Source organism: Prionailurus bengalensis, chromosome D2, assembly GCF_016509475.1.
Source record: "Prionailurus bengalensis isolate Pbe53 chromosome D2, Fcat_Pben_1.1_paternal_pri, whole genome shotgun sequence".
NCBI lineage: Eukaryota > Metazoa > Chordata > Mammalia > Carnivora > Felidae > Prionailurus > Prionailurus bengalensis.
Window position 1 is genome coordinate 16707983 of NC_057351.1, and position 18979 is coordinate 16726961.

General features: G+C 39.4%; 1 protein-coding gene across 1 annotated transcript in view; it reads right to left on the reverse strand.

Moving 5' to 3' along the window:
• Positions 1-342: 342 nt before the first annotated feature.
• The window catches only part of TSNAX (translin associated factor X), a 32116-nt gene continuing 13479 nt past the window's right edge, over positions 343-18979 (reverse strand). Inside the window, exons 5-6 of the mRNA XM_043596307.1 lie at positions 5242-5369; positions 343-2187 (exon numbers count right to left, since the gene is read on the reverse strand). Coding sequence (XP_043452242.1) covers positions 1810-2187; positions 5242-5369 — 506 coding nt within the window. The 3' untranslated portion in view covers positions 343-1809. The remainder of the gene's footprint in view (positions 2188-5241; positions 5370-18979) is intronic.

Consider the following 18979-nt stretch of genomic DNA (forward strand, 5'->3'; position numbering starts at 1 on the left):
TCTTGGGGCACCTGGGTGGCTCAGTCGGTTAAGTGTCCAACTTCAGCTCAGGTCATGATCTCACGGCTTGTGAGTTCGAGCCCCATGTTCAGCTCTGTGCTGACAGCTCAGAACCTGGAGCCTGCTCCAGATTCTGTGTCTCTGTCTCTCTCTCTCTCTGACACCCCCCCTCCCCCAACTCATACTCTATCTCTCTCAAAAATAAACATTAAAAAAAATTTTTTTTTTTAAGTAATAAATCTCCATATTAAGTTAGTCTGTACTAGGCTTCCTATTTAGGCCCAAAATTCTACAACCTTTTGATTAAATATTTCTCAATATGATCAAAAAATAAGCTTTAACTTTTCTTTTAATATTTTATTTAAAGACTTCAGTTTTAAACATCTTTAAGACATTCATCAATCCATTTATTTATGTTACCTTTAACATTATAAATTTAACTTCAGAAACAGAAATACGTAATGAGACTATATTTTAGCAGTGTGTCTTCAAATAGGGAAACCGAAAGAAATGCTACCACCAAAACAAACCAACCAACCTAATTTATCAGGCATGTCTATGTTTTATTTTCCTTTACATGATTATTTTTTTGGAAAATTTCACTTTCAAAGAATCAGGCCTTGCAAACAGAGCAGCTAATCGTTCCAAAAATAAAATCCAGTATCTAGATTCTCAAAACTCACAAAACCAAATGGAAATGTCTGGTTGTCAGCCAATAGTGTCATGCTCACATCAGTTTCACATCACAGGGAATAATCTAGAACTAATTTCAGTAGGCAAGTTCCAATTCTAAATATTACTAAAGACTACCACTGTTATTCCCAACTGTGTTGGCAATTGTCTTATTGCTGAATTGTACATGATAAATTTTCTTTGGCAGCTTTTTATACTATTAAGTAACACAACTGGACAACTATAAAGGCTTGAATTAACTCAGTATTTCAAAAATTTCAAACTTCACTGTAATTATTTAAATGTAATTTCTTATAGATGCATCTATAAGAAACATGCCTAATGTAATAGAACGACAACAAAAGAATTGCTAAATAATCACTACTAAAAGCTTTTCAGATGTATGTACAAGTATATAATTGAACTCAAACACCAGGGAAAATATTACCATGTTAGCTCCAATTCACTACCAGACTTTATGTGCTAAAGGATAAAAAAATTAAATGTAGAAACTAAAATCTAGGTTACCTGTTAATTTTTCTGGAAGGCTCTTTCAAATGGGTTCAAAATGGCCTAAAAACTGGCCAGAATATAATATGAATTCTCACTATAATACTTCATAAAATTAAGTCTACTGATAACTTAATAATTTTTAATTCTTGTTCTACGGAATAAGCCTATTTTGGAGGCTTCACAAAATATTACCAAGAAATTTTAACGGGAAGCTCAAGTCCAGATGTGTAGCTAGGAAATCTTTTCTATATATAACAAAATCACCAACTTAAATTATAAATGGCTTCCGCTAAATACTACCACTCCACACTTCACACAACGTAAATTGAAATAGGTATGGCAGAAAGTGCGCTCCGAAGCATGTTCACGTTACAAAGATAAACGATCAACTACAGCCAGCAAAAATACAGATAGGCATATATGCAAACCTTTGTATGCAAACTTTCATGGGGAAGATGTAAGAAATGATTCGTTTCGATAATTTTATGTACAGCTTGTTTACAATTTAAAACAAGTACCACTGAAAACATTTCTATTTAAAAGCCACAATAAAGCCCCCACGAGATACTAAATAACAGTCTTACAAACTGGTCTCTCAAGAGAATAACAACTGAGGACGGTATTCTAAGAAATGCCCTCTTCTTGATCGATCATTTCTGTTTTAACCGAAAAGACATCTGCCAGCATATGTTTTGGAATTTCTGAGCCTCTGACTCTCAAGGCGTAACAAGCATTCTCCACTTTGGCCAGACTTTGTTTCAAAGTATACAACTTCTTAGAAACCTCGTAAGGTCCAGTATTGCCAATGAATGAAAACCCATCATAAACCTGACGTAAAAACTGGCTCACTTCAAAGGGGGTGTCAATGTCCCCATTCCCCACACTGTTAATACACATCCGCATCAACTCTCCAGTTAAATCAGCCACTCCCAGAAGGTAATCAACAGGTGTGATTTTCAGTCTCCAGGTACCAAACTGCTTATCCTGTGCATCAGAGGAGGGCTGGTAAAGAAAACACACACACACACAAAGAAAATACAGCGTGAAAAAGAGTGAATATGCATGTATCACATTTATTATAAAGTATAAAATCAAGAGCAGATCAGTCATGCTAATCTCTAAATAAAATGATCTTTTTTGCTTAATGACCATTTGGGACGCTACAAGAAGAACTCATGCCCTGGGTAGAAAGTGGAACTAAATGACTTCAAGATAATTTCAAAATCTAATACTGTAGCATTTTAAAATCAACTATTCCCAACCTCACTTGACATACAAAATAAAATTAAAACATTCTGAAAACAAAGTCTGATGACTTTACTGCATGACGGTCACTTAGTTATCTAAATGACAAGTCACAAAGCCCTCTAGGTTGGTGATACACTCACGTTTTCCTAAGTCCCTTACAGTCCCTTTCTGGCCTCTCTTCCATCCCCACTCAGCACTGACCATCACGATTTATTACTCTCTTGTTACCTCCTCCTCAGTGCCCTTAGATTCCTTTGTGGGTTTGTTTGTTTGTTTGTTTGTTTGTTTTTTTACTGCACCTGCCCAACAAAAACACAACCCTGCATCAATATTAAAGTCTACTCGCACTAGTGCTTTGTTCAAGTGGCTGAGTACCACAGAGCTAAAAAAAAAAAAACAACCCCCCAAAACAGTAATGATAGTCACAGCTATACAGAATTTATACAAATTACTCACCAATCCTTTTTACTTATTCCTCTAGTTCTGTCTCCTGACTCTTCAGACACTGTTCCAAACCTTTACCAGAACTCTCCTTAGCCCCCTACTCAATCCCAAACCTCTCCACTCTGAGTAGACAATCTTGTCTACTGTCACTGACCTGGCCATGTGCCAGATCACCTGGCACAAGCTCTCTCAATGACCTTATTCCTACAAAACAAAACAAAACCAAAAAAAACTTATTTATGTCCATATCCATCTTTACCTTCTATCCTCCAGTCTCAGATGATGAGTTGTCCCTCCTCTTGTTTGAGGTTAACTCTTCCAAATGACCTTGACCCATCTCCTCCCACCTCTTCCAGGACCTTGCTTCATAAGGTGTATGCCCTTGGGCAAGTTATTTCATCTCTCTAAACCTCAGTTTCCTCATCTGTAAAATGGGATAACAGTACCTACCTCAGAGGTTTATTTTAAGGATGAGATAACATTTACCAAGTTCTTGGCATAATGCCCAACACAAAGTAAATACTCAATAAATGTTAGCTGCTATCACCATTACCATCATGTCAATCTCCTCTTTCCACAACAATTTTTTCCTTGCTCTATTGGAGCCTTTCTGGAAGAGGAGATGCCTAAATTGTTATTCGAAGTCCATAGGAGACTCAGCTAGGTGAAGTTGCAATTATACTGGAGGCCATTTTAGGCAGAGAGCACCGCAAAGGCATGCAGGTGAGAACTGTGTCGTATGTTTGAGGAACGAGTGAGGTATCTCCTCGAGTCAAGTTTAAAGTAAGAAATGGTACAGGATGACTCCAAAAGGACAGTCAGGGGTAGAAAGTCACATTAAGGAATGTGAACTTCAATCACTGAGAAATTTAAATGGTTTTGACAATATTCTCAACAGGCAAGTCAGAACAAAATACCTTCCCCTATCAAATCCCAGAAGTTTTAGCACCAAGAATCTTTAGCACTAAAAGGAAAAACTATCTATGAACGTGGCCTGGTTTTGAAAAGCATATGTGAATATTATGACACCATAATCTTCAAATAACTTACTACCTAAATCCTGAAAACAGCGCATTTACTCTCAGTTTCTCTTTACACTCTTGCCCTGATATTTTCATTCTGAATTAGAAAGAACTTGAAAGAAGGGTGTGGTAACTTCGGATAGAGGATCAAATAGGCTCTTTACTTCTTTCTGCGATGCAATCTTCACCAAACACATAAAAGACATACAGGAATTTTACTTCTCAAAAGTGAATATCCTCCTTAATAAACTTCATATAATTTTAAAAACTGAGAAAATATATACATGGCTTCCTTAAAGTAAGTTGTATCTGTCATGCCAAATTAACTCTGACCTTTTGATGCTAACATTTTAGTTAATATTCAAGAAAACAGTATTTCTACAGCTTCCTCCATCTTCTGCCTGCCCATTCCGGCTCTGAGTAATGTTAAAAAAAAACAATAAAGAAAAAATTATGAAAAATAAAGACAGGAAAAAACTAATTTTATCCTTAAGTGTATTGGTATCTCAGGAAGTACCAAATATTCAAAATCTCCTCTTTCATTGCCTGAACACTATATATTGAAACCCAGCATAAAAATAGTATTCACTTAAAAGTCACACTGCAAAAGTTTCTCTTTTCTTAATTCGGAATAGCTATATAATTTTCAGATACAAGTTTTAGGGAATTAGTAAGCGATTAAGAGCTCTCACCTAATATAATAACAATTTTATATTAACTGACTATTGAGCACGTATGGGTCATATGCTATATACACTGCCTAATTGAAAACCTTTCAATCAAATCCTGTAAAACACTCCTTTGAGGTAGATACTTGGTGCAAGGGTTCCTGCAGCACACTCTGAGAAACAGTGGCAGGGTGGACAAGGGCACCTGGCTTACATTTCAAAACACCTGGTTTCAAAGTTTAGCTCTGCCACACTTAATTAGTTGTGTGGCTTTTGAGAAGTTATTTAAATTCTCTAACGCCCACTTCTTTGCAAAATGAGAGTAAAAATTCTTACCTCATACAGTTAATGAAAGAATTAAATGAGATAGTGCTTACGAAAGGCACACTGTAAATGCACAATAAAATCAAAAGTGGACTTAACAGGAATCACTTAACAGCGCTTTAGGTGAACAGCATTGTTTTCCCTCCAACATACCCATAGCTGTTCTTGTTCCATCCACTAACAAAACTATTTTAAAAGACCATTTCCTTAGTTGGGAATCTTGGAAACCACACTCTAGAAAAGAACACTACCGTCTCAATATTCTTAGCATTATAAGCCAGCAAACCTCCTATAACCATTATACGGTTACATAAATTATATAAATATGTGAAGTGATTTTAAATTCTTACGGTCTTATTTTCTTTTCCATATTCTTCTGTTGTAAATATCAATTGTTTATTAATTTCATCCATACTGATAAGTGATCGTGTTTTGATGAAGTGTTGAAAAGAGACTGCCTCCACATATTCCTGCAGTCCTGAAATACCAACCAAGAAAATTGCTAAGGAACAACCATTACATTAGTCAGACCGTCATTAATAAAAAAAACTTCAAATTGCACAACACCTAGCTCATCAAAAGCTTAATGGATGCCTACTATAATGGTGGCACTGGATTCAATACTTAGACTACGAAGAATTACCTGGGGATAGATGGTGGGGATCAATACTGAACACAGCAAACATTTCTGTCACTGAACTTTACGAACAGCTCAAATACAAATGGATTCAAGTTCTTCTTTCTACTTCATGCGGCATTAGTCTTAGAAATCTACTCTCTCTGCTATGGGGAAACGTCAAAGATTTTTAGAAAAAAAATTGATTTAAGGAAAGGCTATTATAAAAATTACTAAGGCTTTAACAGAAACTATACAATTAATTTTTGCTCTCTAAGGCAACAAAACATAATGATTTAATCAAATGAAGCATAAAATTAAACACCATTTGGATCTTTCTTGAAATTTTAATAGGTAGAAAACACTTTAAATAATGCAGAATAAAGTGTCAAAATACAAAATACTATTTTTCTCCTCCTACTCCAAAATGGATCTAAGAATAGGTAACTCCTTTCCACTTTGATAATTTAAATTAAAAAAAAGAAACAGGGGCACCTAGGTGGCTCAGTCGGTTAAGCGTCCAACCTTGATGTGGGCTCAGGTTATGATCTCATGGTTCACGAGATTAAGCCCGTGTAGTGCTCTGCACGGACTCACTGACAGAACAGAGCCTGCCTGGAAATCTCTCTCTCTGCCCCTCCCCATGTGCATTCTCTCTTGCTCTCTCTCTCTCTCTCAAAATAAAAACATTAAAAAAAAAAATGAGCAATACAATCTTGTATCAGATGTAAGTTCTACAAAATTAACACTGAATTAAAACAAATTTTGGTAAAGGTCGAAAGTAGTACTATACTTTTTCAAGTGTTTTAAAACAACTAAGTTCTAGGACACCTGGGTGGCTCAGTCAGGTAAGCATCCGACTTCAGCTCAGGTCATGATCTCATGGTTCATGAGTTCGAGCCCCACATCTGGCTCTCTGCCGGCAGTCAGCATGGAGCCTGCTTCGGATCCTTAGTCTCCCTCTCTCTCTGCCCCTCCCCTGCCTGCACGCGCTTTCTCTCTCTCTCAACAATAAAAATAAAAAACAAACATTAAAAAAATACATATACATATAAAAACCAAAGTTCTATGGCCACAATTTTCAATATTAGTTTATTATGGCATAATCTATAAGATGATACAGGGAAAAAGTATTTCTTAAAATGATTATCATTACTGCTGAGTTAAGAAACAGTATTCTTTGTAAAGGCTTTATTGTAGAAACAAGAGAAGAAGGAATTCTGACTCCAGAAAGAAAACTCAGGACTGAGTAGAATCCCCAGATCCAAGCTGTCTCCCTGGCACCTGGGAAGAACACTCCCAGCCCTGACACCGACAGTCAGGCGTGGCGGCCGCAGCGTTGAGGCTCACCCCACTGTGGTATCGTCGCATCAAATGCCGCAGCAGGGTCAAAGACACAAAAGGAAGTGGATGACTTGGTTCTGATAGCAGTAAGAGGAAACAACTGAATGAAAATATCCTGACTCATTTGGGGCCACGAGTGATGTTGAAGCAAGGTCAGAAATCGGTGCCTTTAGCTGACAGAACAGGACAGAATAGAATAGGTCACTGTTTAATAAACTATAACATGCTGAGAAATGAAACAATAAACTTCAGGTTGACAGAATAGATAACATCTTCTACGTTTACAATAAAAAATATTTTTGTAAAATTTTAGTTTTAAGAATAGGTGACCACCCACTTCTCTTTCCCAAAGACAATCTGTACTTCACATTTCCTTCCAGAAAGAACTTCGTGCACACAAAAAGAAAAAGCAAAACCTAAGGACCACTCTAGTATCTGTCAATAGGCTCTCCTTCGGTCAGCTCTTATGAATGAGCCACACAGAAGACACGTGTGCAAGGATATTCATCATTATAATCATTATAGCAAAACAGTGGAAAAAGTTTTAAAGATCAATAATAGACATCACTTGCCAATTTACCGTCTCTCAGCTCCACTATTTCGGATAATGGAGGCGGACTCTAAAACATTTCTCCTTTGCCAGCTGGCACGATATTGAACTTTGTTGGTAGACAGCACTGGAAGGAAAGCAGAGGAGGAGAAGGTGCTCTTCCTCGTTCTAGTGTGTCCCCCCCCAGCAGCCTTCTACATGTGGGGCAACCTGGTGCTTGAGGTGGCCAGTAGCACGTGGCATTTCCTCGGGAGCAGCTTCCCCAGGGAGCCACCACCGTGCGCAAGGAGCCTGATGGCACAGCACCTCCCCATAGACAGCTTCCCAGAGAATTTTATCTGCTCCACACCTCAGCAAACTCCCCTGACACCCAATGGGCCACGCCCTCAAGGGGCTGAGGGGTGCACTCTTCCAGATTTGTTCCTCTCTTGGATGCCCTGGCCTTAGCCCTGGGGTAGTGGCTGTCCCTCTGATATTCCTATACTCTTTAGAGTACAATTTTCCTCTCATCAGATAATCTCCAACACAGTTAATTCTTTTTTTCCCCTCATACACAGTTAATTCTTTGTGTTAAACTTGCCCTGTTCAAATTACTGTGCGGCTCGTTTCCTGTTCAGACCCTGATGAATATAATAGGGAATTAGGAAAATAAAAAATGGTATTATTTCCCCTTTACCCCATCATTATAGAGGAGGTACTTTATCTTTTGAGGTTGTACTGTCCCCAGGATCAGGATAAAGATGCGATCCCAGTGGGAAGCTGAAGGCAGATTCTCCCTTCGATGCTCCACATTATTTATGTTCTCTGTTGGATGCTAATGGTCAGTAAAACATGCTCAGATCTCTCCATCTATTGGTCCTATCTCTCTTCTCCTCTTCAGAGCTACTTTCTGCCACATTCCTCGATAACCGCACCTCATACTTCTCAACCTACTTCATCCTAGTTTGAGCCCATCTCTACACCACAACAGCTCTCACTAAGATTATACTATCTCGTAAGCTGAATGGACATGTTTTCAGTCTCAATCTTAGCAGCAGTCAGTAGTCTGACCACTTGAAAGGAGGGATTCTTTAAACAAGTTTTCATTTGGTCCCTTTGAATGCATCATCCTCCGATTTCCCGTTTTTTCTACTTCTCTGGCCAGGTCTTCTTAGTCTCTGCCTCTATCAGCCCCAGGCTCTCTCAAATTCACTTACACTTGGCTTCAGTGAACCCTGCCATCCCCCAACTTCACATCTCTGGCTCAGAGTCACATATATCTAAATACACACTTGACAATTCCATCAGAAGGACCTCAAAATCAATACGCCCAACAATGAATTCACAATCTTCCTTCCACATGCAGTCCCCTCCCCCTCTTTGTTTTGCCAATTCTAAGAGTCTCCTGATCTCCCCACCCCATCCACTTCTGACCTTTTCTCATCCATTCTCACACTACTGAATATTTGCCTTTTTAATAAAGAATTATCACATCACTCTCCTGCTTAAAGCCCAAATAGCTCTCCATGGTTCTCAGAATAGAGAGCAAAATCATTAACATGGCTTGTAAGACCCTGCTTAATTTCACCCTCCACCTACATCAGCCTCAACTTATACTACAGTCAAGTTACAACGCACAAAAGGTTAAATTTCAAAGATGGGTACATAAACCCATATTTGTATAATGTCAGAATTGTTCTTAAAATCCTTAAAATCAGTAAGACTTGTATATATTCTACAATACAAATTTTCCCTACAGTTAATAGAATTCACTACTTCAGTATTTCTAGGCATAACCTGTCCCCAAATTCCTGCAGCTGGCTTACATTTCAGGGCCAGGTTTCACAAAAATAGCAGTGCTTTAAATGTTAGAATCAAACACAAGTGGCAAGGCTCCTGTTCTACACATGTTAATCGACAGGGATGGGAGAGCACAGGAACCAGGACTATGTCATGTACCAGCTGAAGGTGGTAACATAAATTTCTCTGAACCTTCAAGCTATGGCTCAGTGACACCACCAAGCAGTCATCGTCTCAGCTGAATAGTGTAAGCCTGAAGGAGGATAATCACATCTATACACCGATAATCTCAAGCTGATCTGATGGTCAAGGTACGAGTTCCAATGAGCAAGTCAAGGTCGAAGATACCAGAAGTGAGGTTATCGCTTAAACTAAACCAGCCTATTTTCTATTCTCTTACAGCAATACTGTGTACAGTGGCTACTTTTAGATGTGATTAATATTTAAATCAGTAGAACTCCCGAGTAGAGCAGATTACCCTCCATAATGGGGGTGGGCGGAGGTTGTTCATCTAGTCAGCTGAAGGCCTTATGAACAAAGAACACGGTTTCCCAAAACTGCAACAGAGAAAGCTTGCCTGCATTTCCAGTCTGTAGATTTCAGACTCCAGACTGCAGCATCAACTCTGTATTAAAATTCCAGCCTTCCAGTCTAGTCTGCAAATTTCATACCTGCTAGCCCCCACAATCACGAGTCAATTTTTTTAATTTTTTTTTTTTTAATGTTTTTATTTATTTTTGGGACAGAGAGAGACAGAGCATGAACGGGGGAGGGGCAGAGAGAGAGGGAGACACAGAATCTGAAACAGGCTCCAGGCTCTGAGCCATTAGCCCAGAGCCTGACGCGGGGCTCGAACTCACGGACCGCGAGATCGTGACCTGGCTGAAGTCGGACGCTTAACCGACTGCGCCACCCAGGCGCCCACGAGTCAATTTTTTTAAACACATGTATCAATCCCTCGCTTGCTCGCTCTCCAGCTTCTCTGGAGAATCCTGACTGTGAAATGCTAGTAGGCAGAATGCTTAAGCTGAATTCAGAGAACATGAATGTGTCTATAATGCAAAACTTTTGTAACCTCCTTCACTTTCTGTGCCTACGGTTTTCAGTTCTTCACCTATACTGTGCCCTCCCTTGCCTCAAGGGATTTTATATGCTCTTCCCTCAGCATCATAACACGGTCTTCTCACTCTTTCACCTAATAAACTGTTACTAATTCTGTAGGGTTCCAGGAAGTATCGACTTCTGAAGAAACTGCCTCAGACAACCCCCATTCTAAGCCAAACCCCTATTAGATGTTCTCCTAGTACCGTGTGCCTTTCCCTTCTAGGACTAATCAAAGTTGTATTTCAATAATGTAAAATTCCTTATCTAATACCTAGCAGTATCCCCTGCTAGGAGGGCAGTACCACAACTACCTTGAGCACAGTTCTATCCCTAGTGCTTAGCCCATCTTGCACAAACAGACACCAAAAAACATGATTAAATGAGGTAGATCCATTTCTGAAAAACTATTTAATAATTTTTGATTATGTTTTATAAGAACATTCAATTAACAAGGAAGTGCCCATTTTGGGGGAAAAACCCATAAAATCATGGAGAAATAAAAAATTAAAATGTAATACACATGCAGTGATTACAAACAGTGGGAAACAGGAAACCTGCTACTTGAAACAACATCTGGAGGGGTGGCACCTGGGTGGCTTAGTCGGTTAAGCATCTGACTTTGGCTCAAGTCATGGTCTCACTTGAGACCGAGTTCATGAGTTCGAGCCCCGCATCAGGCTCTGTGCTGACAGCTCAGAGCTTGGAGCCTGCTTCAGATTCTGTGTCTCCCTCCCTCTCTGCCCCCTCCCCCAGCTCATGCTCTGTCTCTCTCTCCCTCAAAAATAAATATTAAAAAAATTAAAATAAATAAGTAAATAAAACAACATCTGGGGGCACTTAGGTGGCTCAATTGGTTGAGCATCCAATTCCTGATTTGGGCTCAGGTCATGATCCCAGCTGTGTGGGATTAAGCCCCGTTCAACATGGAGCTACTTAAGATATTCTCTCTCTCTCTCTTCCCCCACACCCCCCCACCCCCAGCTCACACTCTCCCTCTCTCTCAAAAACAAAAATATTTAAAAAGTTAAAACAACATCAAAAGGATTCTGACCACCTCAGCTCTCTAAACATGGTGGCTTAAATCATTCTAGTGATTCTAGAACAAATACCACTATATTGCACTAATTTGCTTACAAAGATCAGCAAGGGCAAATCATGTCAAATCATGTGGAAGAACTTGATCCTGTTCAAAACTGAAATTCTAGGACCTTCTTCATGATGCTTAAGGATAGCATCCCAGAGTAGATGTCCCTTTGTTTAGAAGTCCTTTAAGGAGTGGTGGGACATGAAAGGGTAGAAATGGAGCTAAATTTAGTACAGGGACCATACAAATGAAATGCCTTGAATAGTCAAAGAGAAATAATTTTGTTTTATCGCTCAACAATGGGAGGGGGGGACAAGCAGTGAAATAGCAAACCAGTATTTTAAAAACTATTCCTGGGGCACCTGGGTGGCTCAGTCAGTTAAGCATCCAACTTCGGCTTGGGTCATGATCTCACAGTTCGTGAGTTCGAGCCCCGCATCGGGCTCTATGCTGACAGCTCAGAGCCTGGAATCTGCTTCAGATTCTCCGTCTCCCTCTCTCTCTAACCCTCCCCTGCTTGTGCTCTGTCTCTCTCTCTCTCTCAATAATAAATAAGAAACCGAAAAAAATTTAAAAAAACAAAAACTATTCCTGATTCTTAATGGACTTTCTTTAACCAAGATGCTATCTATAGTGGTAAAACCACACTCCTCTGTGACTGGAAAAATATATTTGGCAAAATTCATCAGTTGTACAGTTGTTTTATCCACATGAGCCCACTCAAAGCACGGAAAACGGTTCCAACAAATACATTCTTAAAATGATTTGTAGTTAATAAAATCAACTAAGTCCAACCAACTCCCAGGCCTGTCCCTCATTTGTAAAACAGAAGTACTAGATACAATGATCTCTATGGTACTTTTCAAATTCAGAATGGTAGGAACTAATCTTCCTAATGACATGTCAAAAAAAAAATCCATTTAGTGAAACTAGATTATACGGCAACAACACAGAAACGTCATTTGCTTCTGCAACAAAGCACTGCCGAATGACGTAAAAATCAGTAGTAAGTTGTTGCTAAAATGTTTGCATTCTTACAAATGAATGCATATGCAGTAGTATTAAACTCACCAAATAGAGCAGACGACATAAAACTAACCATTTTAACAATTTTTAAGTGTGCAGTTTCGTGGCATTCATTCACACTGTGGTGCAACCGTCACCACCATCTATTTTTTCTTACAAAACTAAAACTCTATACCTGTTAGATAACTCCTCCTTCTCCTTTCCCTCAAGCCCCTAACAACCAGCATTCTTTTCTCCGTCTCTGAATCTGACTATTCTACTTACCTCGTGGAAGTGGAATGGTATGGAACTTATCCTTTTGTGGCCGGCTTATCTCACTTAGCACAAGGTCCTCAGGGTTCATCCACCCTCTAGCCTGTGTCAGAATTCTCTTCCTTTTTAGGGCTGAATAATACTGCATTGTATGGACGTGTGAAATTTTGTTTATCCGTTCATCCATCAATGGGTACTTAGGTTGCCTCCACCTTTTGGGTATTGTGAATAATGCTGCTATGAACAGAAGTATACAAACATCTCCCAGTCCCTGAAGCCTCCAACAAAACTTTTTAAAAATATAAATAAAATATTAGTAGCAGCTTACTAAGTCTTGAGGGTCAGTTATACAGAAAATAATGTATCTGGTACTTTACATCCATCTTTTTAATGTTCATTATAACCTTACATGACTGTATCACTATCCTTCCTTTATAGATGAACCGAGGCCCAGAAGAAATTCAGAAATTCACCCAGGTCACATAGTAAAAAAACATTCCTACAACCCAGAAGCTCGTGCCCTTCCGCTTTACCTGCCTCCTTACGTTCAAGTCCATACAAAACATTTTCACTTTTTCTCAAACTTTTCCCCCACTAAATCCCCAGTTCAGCTGTTCTCCAGGCCTTAACCTTATTCTCCAGGCTCTCACACCATATACTTTCATGATTCTGTGCTATTCTGTGCCTATGTTGCCTTCTCTCAAATCTTCTTCTATCTGTAAAAAAAAAGTTGACATGTTCTGATACACCCAGTCAAGGCATTTCTTCATAGCCACTACATAAAACTTAGTCAGCCAGCTCCAAGTTATGAATGCCTGTTTTTTTGCACCACAGAGTTTTGAGGGAATGAATGATGTCTTCACAACTTTCTCCTCTCCCCACCCCAAAGCACCTTGAGAAAGAGACTCAAATGTTAGTAAATTCTTCAAAATAATCTCTCTCTCCTCTTACTGGTTTTAGGAAACTTTAAGTGCTCTGGCAAAACTATTTTAAAATCTGCTATTCAAATGTTCAGAATTCTCCAATTTTACTTAATATATAGTACTTTGGATTTAAGTCCACTAAGAAAGAAATATTCTTATAAGATAAGAATCAAACTTTATCAAACTGATAAAGTTCAGAATTCGAGGTCTTCAAGGTATCGGATTTATTTTTCACGGGGGCAGAAAGAGATACAGACAACAGCCCTCAAAATCCATCTGTGGTGTCAGTCTATATTAATGTGCATGGCTGTCAAACAGTACATTTTCAAGTGTATCTAAAGTCACCATCTAAGTTGTCCCTGGGATGTGTTTGTTTAAAGTTACTTCATGGATGAGGTGGCCATTTTTGCTCCATGGTTATTAGGTTTCATGATATACCGCACAGAGAGTTCAAGGACATCTGGCCCCAAACACTGAAAAGCATTTTTGGTCACATCTAGGTAAAAGGATGTTTAAACAAGTTATGTTTCAACTTGATAAAAAGGACATCCGCTATTTTCAGTGAATAATCCCCAAGGTGAAAAATTTCAACCTACTGCCATATTCCATCAAACAATGCCTTCCCCTTCTGCTTTTGCCTTGGATGAAATCCAATTAGAATTATTTACAGAATCAGCTGCCAGTAAGAGAGAAGTCTGTAGGTTGTTTTTATGTAATTTGCTATTTTTCTCCATGTTCTCCTATTAGAACATATACAAGGAAACCCAATTAAACGCTTCTGATTATTTTCACTTATTCTTATAATATTTAAGCAGTATACACCCAGTCCAAATCTCCATCAAAAACCATATATAAAGGGGGTGCCTGGGTGGCTCAGTCAGTTAAGCGCCCGACTTCGGCTCAGGTCATGATCTTGTGGTCCATGGGTTCGAGCCCCGTGTCGGGCTCCGTGCTGACAGCTCAGAACCTGGAACCTGCTTCGGATTCTTTGTCTCCCTCTCTCTCTCTGCCCCCTCCCCCGCTCACACTGTCTCTCTCTCTCAAAAATAAAGATTAAAAAAAATTTAAAAAAAAAAAAAAACATATATAAAGAAAGGCAAACAGACCAGGCAGAGGTTTCATTCTAAACTAGCCTTTTTTTCCAGGCTTTCAGTGTTTAAAAAAATTTTTTTAATGTTTATTTATTTTTCAGAGAGAGAGGGAGAGAGAGAGGGAGAGAAAGAGAGAAAGTGTAAGTGGAGGAGGGGCAGATAGAGAGGGAGACACAGAATCCGAAGCAGGCTCCAGGCTCCGAGCTGGCAGATCAGAGCCCAACACGGGGCTCGAACTCACAGACCACGAGGTCATGACCCGAGCTGATGTCGGACGCTTAACCGACTGAGCCACCCAGGCACCCCTAGGCTTTCAGTGTTTTAAAAAAATTGCCTGCCATATGACCCAGCAATTCCACTCCTAGGTATATATATACCCAAGAACCTGAAAGCACAGGTTCACAGAGGCTTGTGGACACATGTTTATAGCAGTATCGTTCACAATAACCAAGGAGCAGAAACAACCCAAATGCACATCGACTGATGGATAAGCAGAATGTGGTATATATGCGCAAGAGAATATTATTCAGCCTTAAAAAGGAATAAAGTTCTGACATGTGCTAGGACATATACGAGTGCCTTGAAAACATTATCGTAAGTGACAAAAGCCAGACACAAAAGGCCACATTCTGTATTATTCTATTTATATGAAATATCCAGAATAGGCAAATCCATGGAGATGTAAAGTCAAATAGTGACTGCCTAGGCTTGGCATGGGGGAAGGAAGATGGGGAGTGGCTGCTAATGGGTAGGGGGTGTCCTTACAGGGTGATGAAAACATTCTGGAATCAGTGGTGAAAGCTACACAAACTTATAATCACAGTAAAAAGCAACGAATTACAGGGGCGCCTGGGTGGCTCAGTTGGTTAAGTGTCCGACATCAGCTCAGGTCATGATCTCACGGTTTGTGGGTTCGAGCCCCGCGTTGGGCTCTGTGCTGACAGCTTGGAGCCTGCTTCCGATTCTGTGTCTCCCTCTCTCTCTGCCCCTCCCTGCTCACACTCTGTATCTCTCTCCTCCAAAAATAAATAAACACTAAAACAAAACAAAACAAAACAAAACAAAAAAGAAACCAATGAATTACACAATTTAAAGGGGTTAATTTTATGGTGTATAAATTGTATCTCAATTTTTAAAAATTACATTTATAACTTTTTTTTACTGTTTATTCATTTTTTGAGAGCCAGAAAGACAGCGTGAGCGGGGGAGGGGCAGAGAGAGGGAGACACAGAATTCAAAGCAGGCTCCAGGCTCTGTCAGCACAGAACCCACGAACCACAACATCATGACCCAAGCCAAAGTCAGATGCTTAACTGAGCCACCCAGCTATTTTTAAGAATACCATCAGATTTTTTTTTCAAAAGTTAGCTTTTTCAGATCCCTGAAATGTTTAAGTAAAATCAGATGCAGGTTTGATTCACATGCCACTCTGCTAAAAAAAAAAATCTACTCTCAAATATATAAATTATACACCGAAAATATATCCATAAGCCTTAGCTTTGTAGAGTATATCCAATTATACTATCAACAGTAAAACTTAAACACAAGTTCACCAATTTGGATTTTGCCTAATTGGATACTGTCTATTTGAACAGGGCTTTTTCTTCAGCACTGAAGAGTATGTGTTCAGAAAATAAGTATTACTGAAAATAAATTTAATTTAGCACACTATTACAGATTAATTCTGCTAAATTCCAAAAGGGAACACAAACACATTAACAGTGATGTGCCAAACAAAGTAAGAAATGCCTCCCATACACATATTTCATCTAGTTTTCAAAACAACCCGTGAGGCAGCTACTATCGTTCTCCCATAACAGGTGAGAAAGCTGAAATTTAAACAAGTTGCATACTGTGCTCCAAGGTTATGGATCTAAGGAACATCAGAGAAAACACATAAGCCCAAGCCTGTCTGACAGCAAAAGCTCTCTTTCTACTTCACCTCCGTCAGTTTTTATCTGTTCAAAAAGCAAACATGAATGAGTAGAAAAGTTAATAGTAATCTGGGGATCTTCTAAATCCTTCCAAGATGACTCTGCTAATACCAGAGGATCACATTCTCTTCCTATCTCACTTACTCGTGATAGCAATCCCTTAAACGTCTCCTGTCAGCATTGTCAACTCCCTTGTCCCTTGCAGTAATATTCCAACTCTTTTAACAGGAACATAATTGTTATGTAAGGCAATATAAACCGCAAATTTCAAATACATTCTTGTACTATCGTACTATGCTAAACTCTGTTTATTATAAAACTGCTTATCAAGTGCTATAAGATACAGCATAAGTTATTTATCAAATCATTCTGATAACTCTCAAATTATTTCTTGATTTTTAGGTGCTGATGGAAAGATCTTTTGTTGCATTTGTCTTTCTTTATCTAAATGAAGCCACTGTCAGAGGCATGATTTGATATCGGGAACATCATCAAACTCTTCCCATGACTGTCTCCGTTAAAATGACAGTCATTTGGTGACCGGGGACCCTGACTGTGTGGGGAGCCTGCCTCCATCTCAGCTTCCAACTCTCTCCACACTCATCAAATCTCTGTTCCTCTCTCATCATCCTCTCTCTAACCCCTGGGATATATATAAAGGGAGTGGAAGAGAAGAAAAGTTTGGATGTCACTTTTTGGGGGGGCTGGGGGGAAGGGTGTGCCCAGGGCAGATTCCCTTCCCCCAGACCTCTCCCCTATGTGTTGCTACCCTCACCATCATGGGGTATGTCTCAAACAAAGCAAAGCTCTGCTGAACCAACCTCAAAGACTATTACGCAATCTGAGCACATATGCTTTGCATGAAACACCTGTTTATATCACTGGTTCCTGACAAACCTCCCAAATGCTATCTGCTTGTCCCCTTAGCACATTTCTTTGGAGGTTCACAGATGGGGGCCACAACTCAGCTGCACAACACAAATCCTCACAGCTGCATCTCTGGACTTAAAGCAACTCCCCAGTCTCCCCACCCCTCAAATAACATAATTCTGCAGCTTGCCCCCTAGCTGCACTGCACAAAATCAGAACGTATGTTGAAGCGTGAAGAGATGTCCTTCCTGAAATTCTCCCACCTCTGGACTTATTTTAAGAAATAACAGTGGCACCTGGGTGGCTCAGTTGGTTAAGCATCCGACTGTGGCTCAGGTCATGATCTCACGGTTCACGAGTTCAAGCCCCACATTGGGCTCTGTGCTGACAGCTCGGAGCCTGGAGCCTGCTTTGGATTCTGTGTCTCCCTCTCTCTCTGTCCCTCCCCTGTTCATACTCTCTCTCTCTCTCTCTCTCTCTCTCTCTCTCTCTCAAAACTAAATAAACATTAAAAAATCTCAGGGCACCTGGGTGGCTCAGTCAATTAAACATCAGACTTTGGCACAGGTCACGACCTTGCAGCTCGTGAGTTCAAGCCCCACGTCGGGCTCTGTGCTGACAGCTCAGAGCCTAGATCCTGCTTCAGATTCTGTGCCTCCCTCTCTGCCCCTCCCCCGCTCTCACTCTGTCTCTGTCTCTGTCTCTCTCTCTCTCAAAAATAAACATAAAAAAATTAAAGTCAACAGGTAAATTAAATCCATATGGTAAGAAACCAACCATATCTTATAGTAACTTATCTTGGGCAAGTTGCTTAAACACTGTGAGACTCCCCACTTACTTAGCAGTAAATATAATATCTCTAACTTAGGAATACTGCGAAGGTCACAAAGAACAATGGCTTAAAAAAAATCTCTGACACAAAACATCCACTGAACACATCATTCACATTCCTGAATAAGAGAATCAAAATATTAGTTAGGGTCTGAACTTAGTTATGTGCACCAAAATGTCTCAAAATTAAATAATTTCATTATTATCAGAGTGGTATAAACAATTGTTTTCTTTGAGATGGGTAACATTTTCCCCCAACTGTTAATTCCTCCACAGGAGAAAAACACAAAACAAAAACATGACAGAGCCCAACATTTTTTTAAGTGACTTATTTCAAGCAACTAATTATTTGTTCATTTGTTTAACCATCCCTTGGGACAATCTGTAATCTACTCTGATAAGAAATGTGTAGAAAACAGACCTAAGTTTTTGTTGTTGTTCAATTATTAGGAGGATACTCGACATTTGAGCTCACACAAGTATCCCTTAGGGAAATGCTCTGCGTGCCATTAGCACTATTCTTAATGAGGAAAAGCACAGAACTCCTTTAGTTCAATGCCAGAATTGTTTTATCTTCGAGTCAAAAAAACAACTATTTGGAGTAACACCAAAACAAGCATTTAACAATTATAAGCAGCAAGCTATTCAGAAGCATCATATTGTTAATGCTTCTCTAGTTGTAAA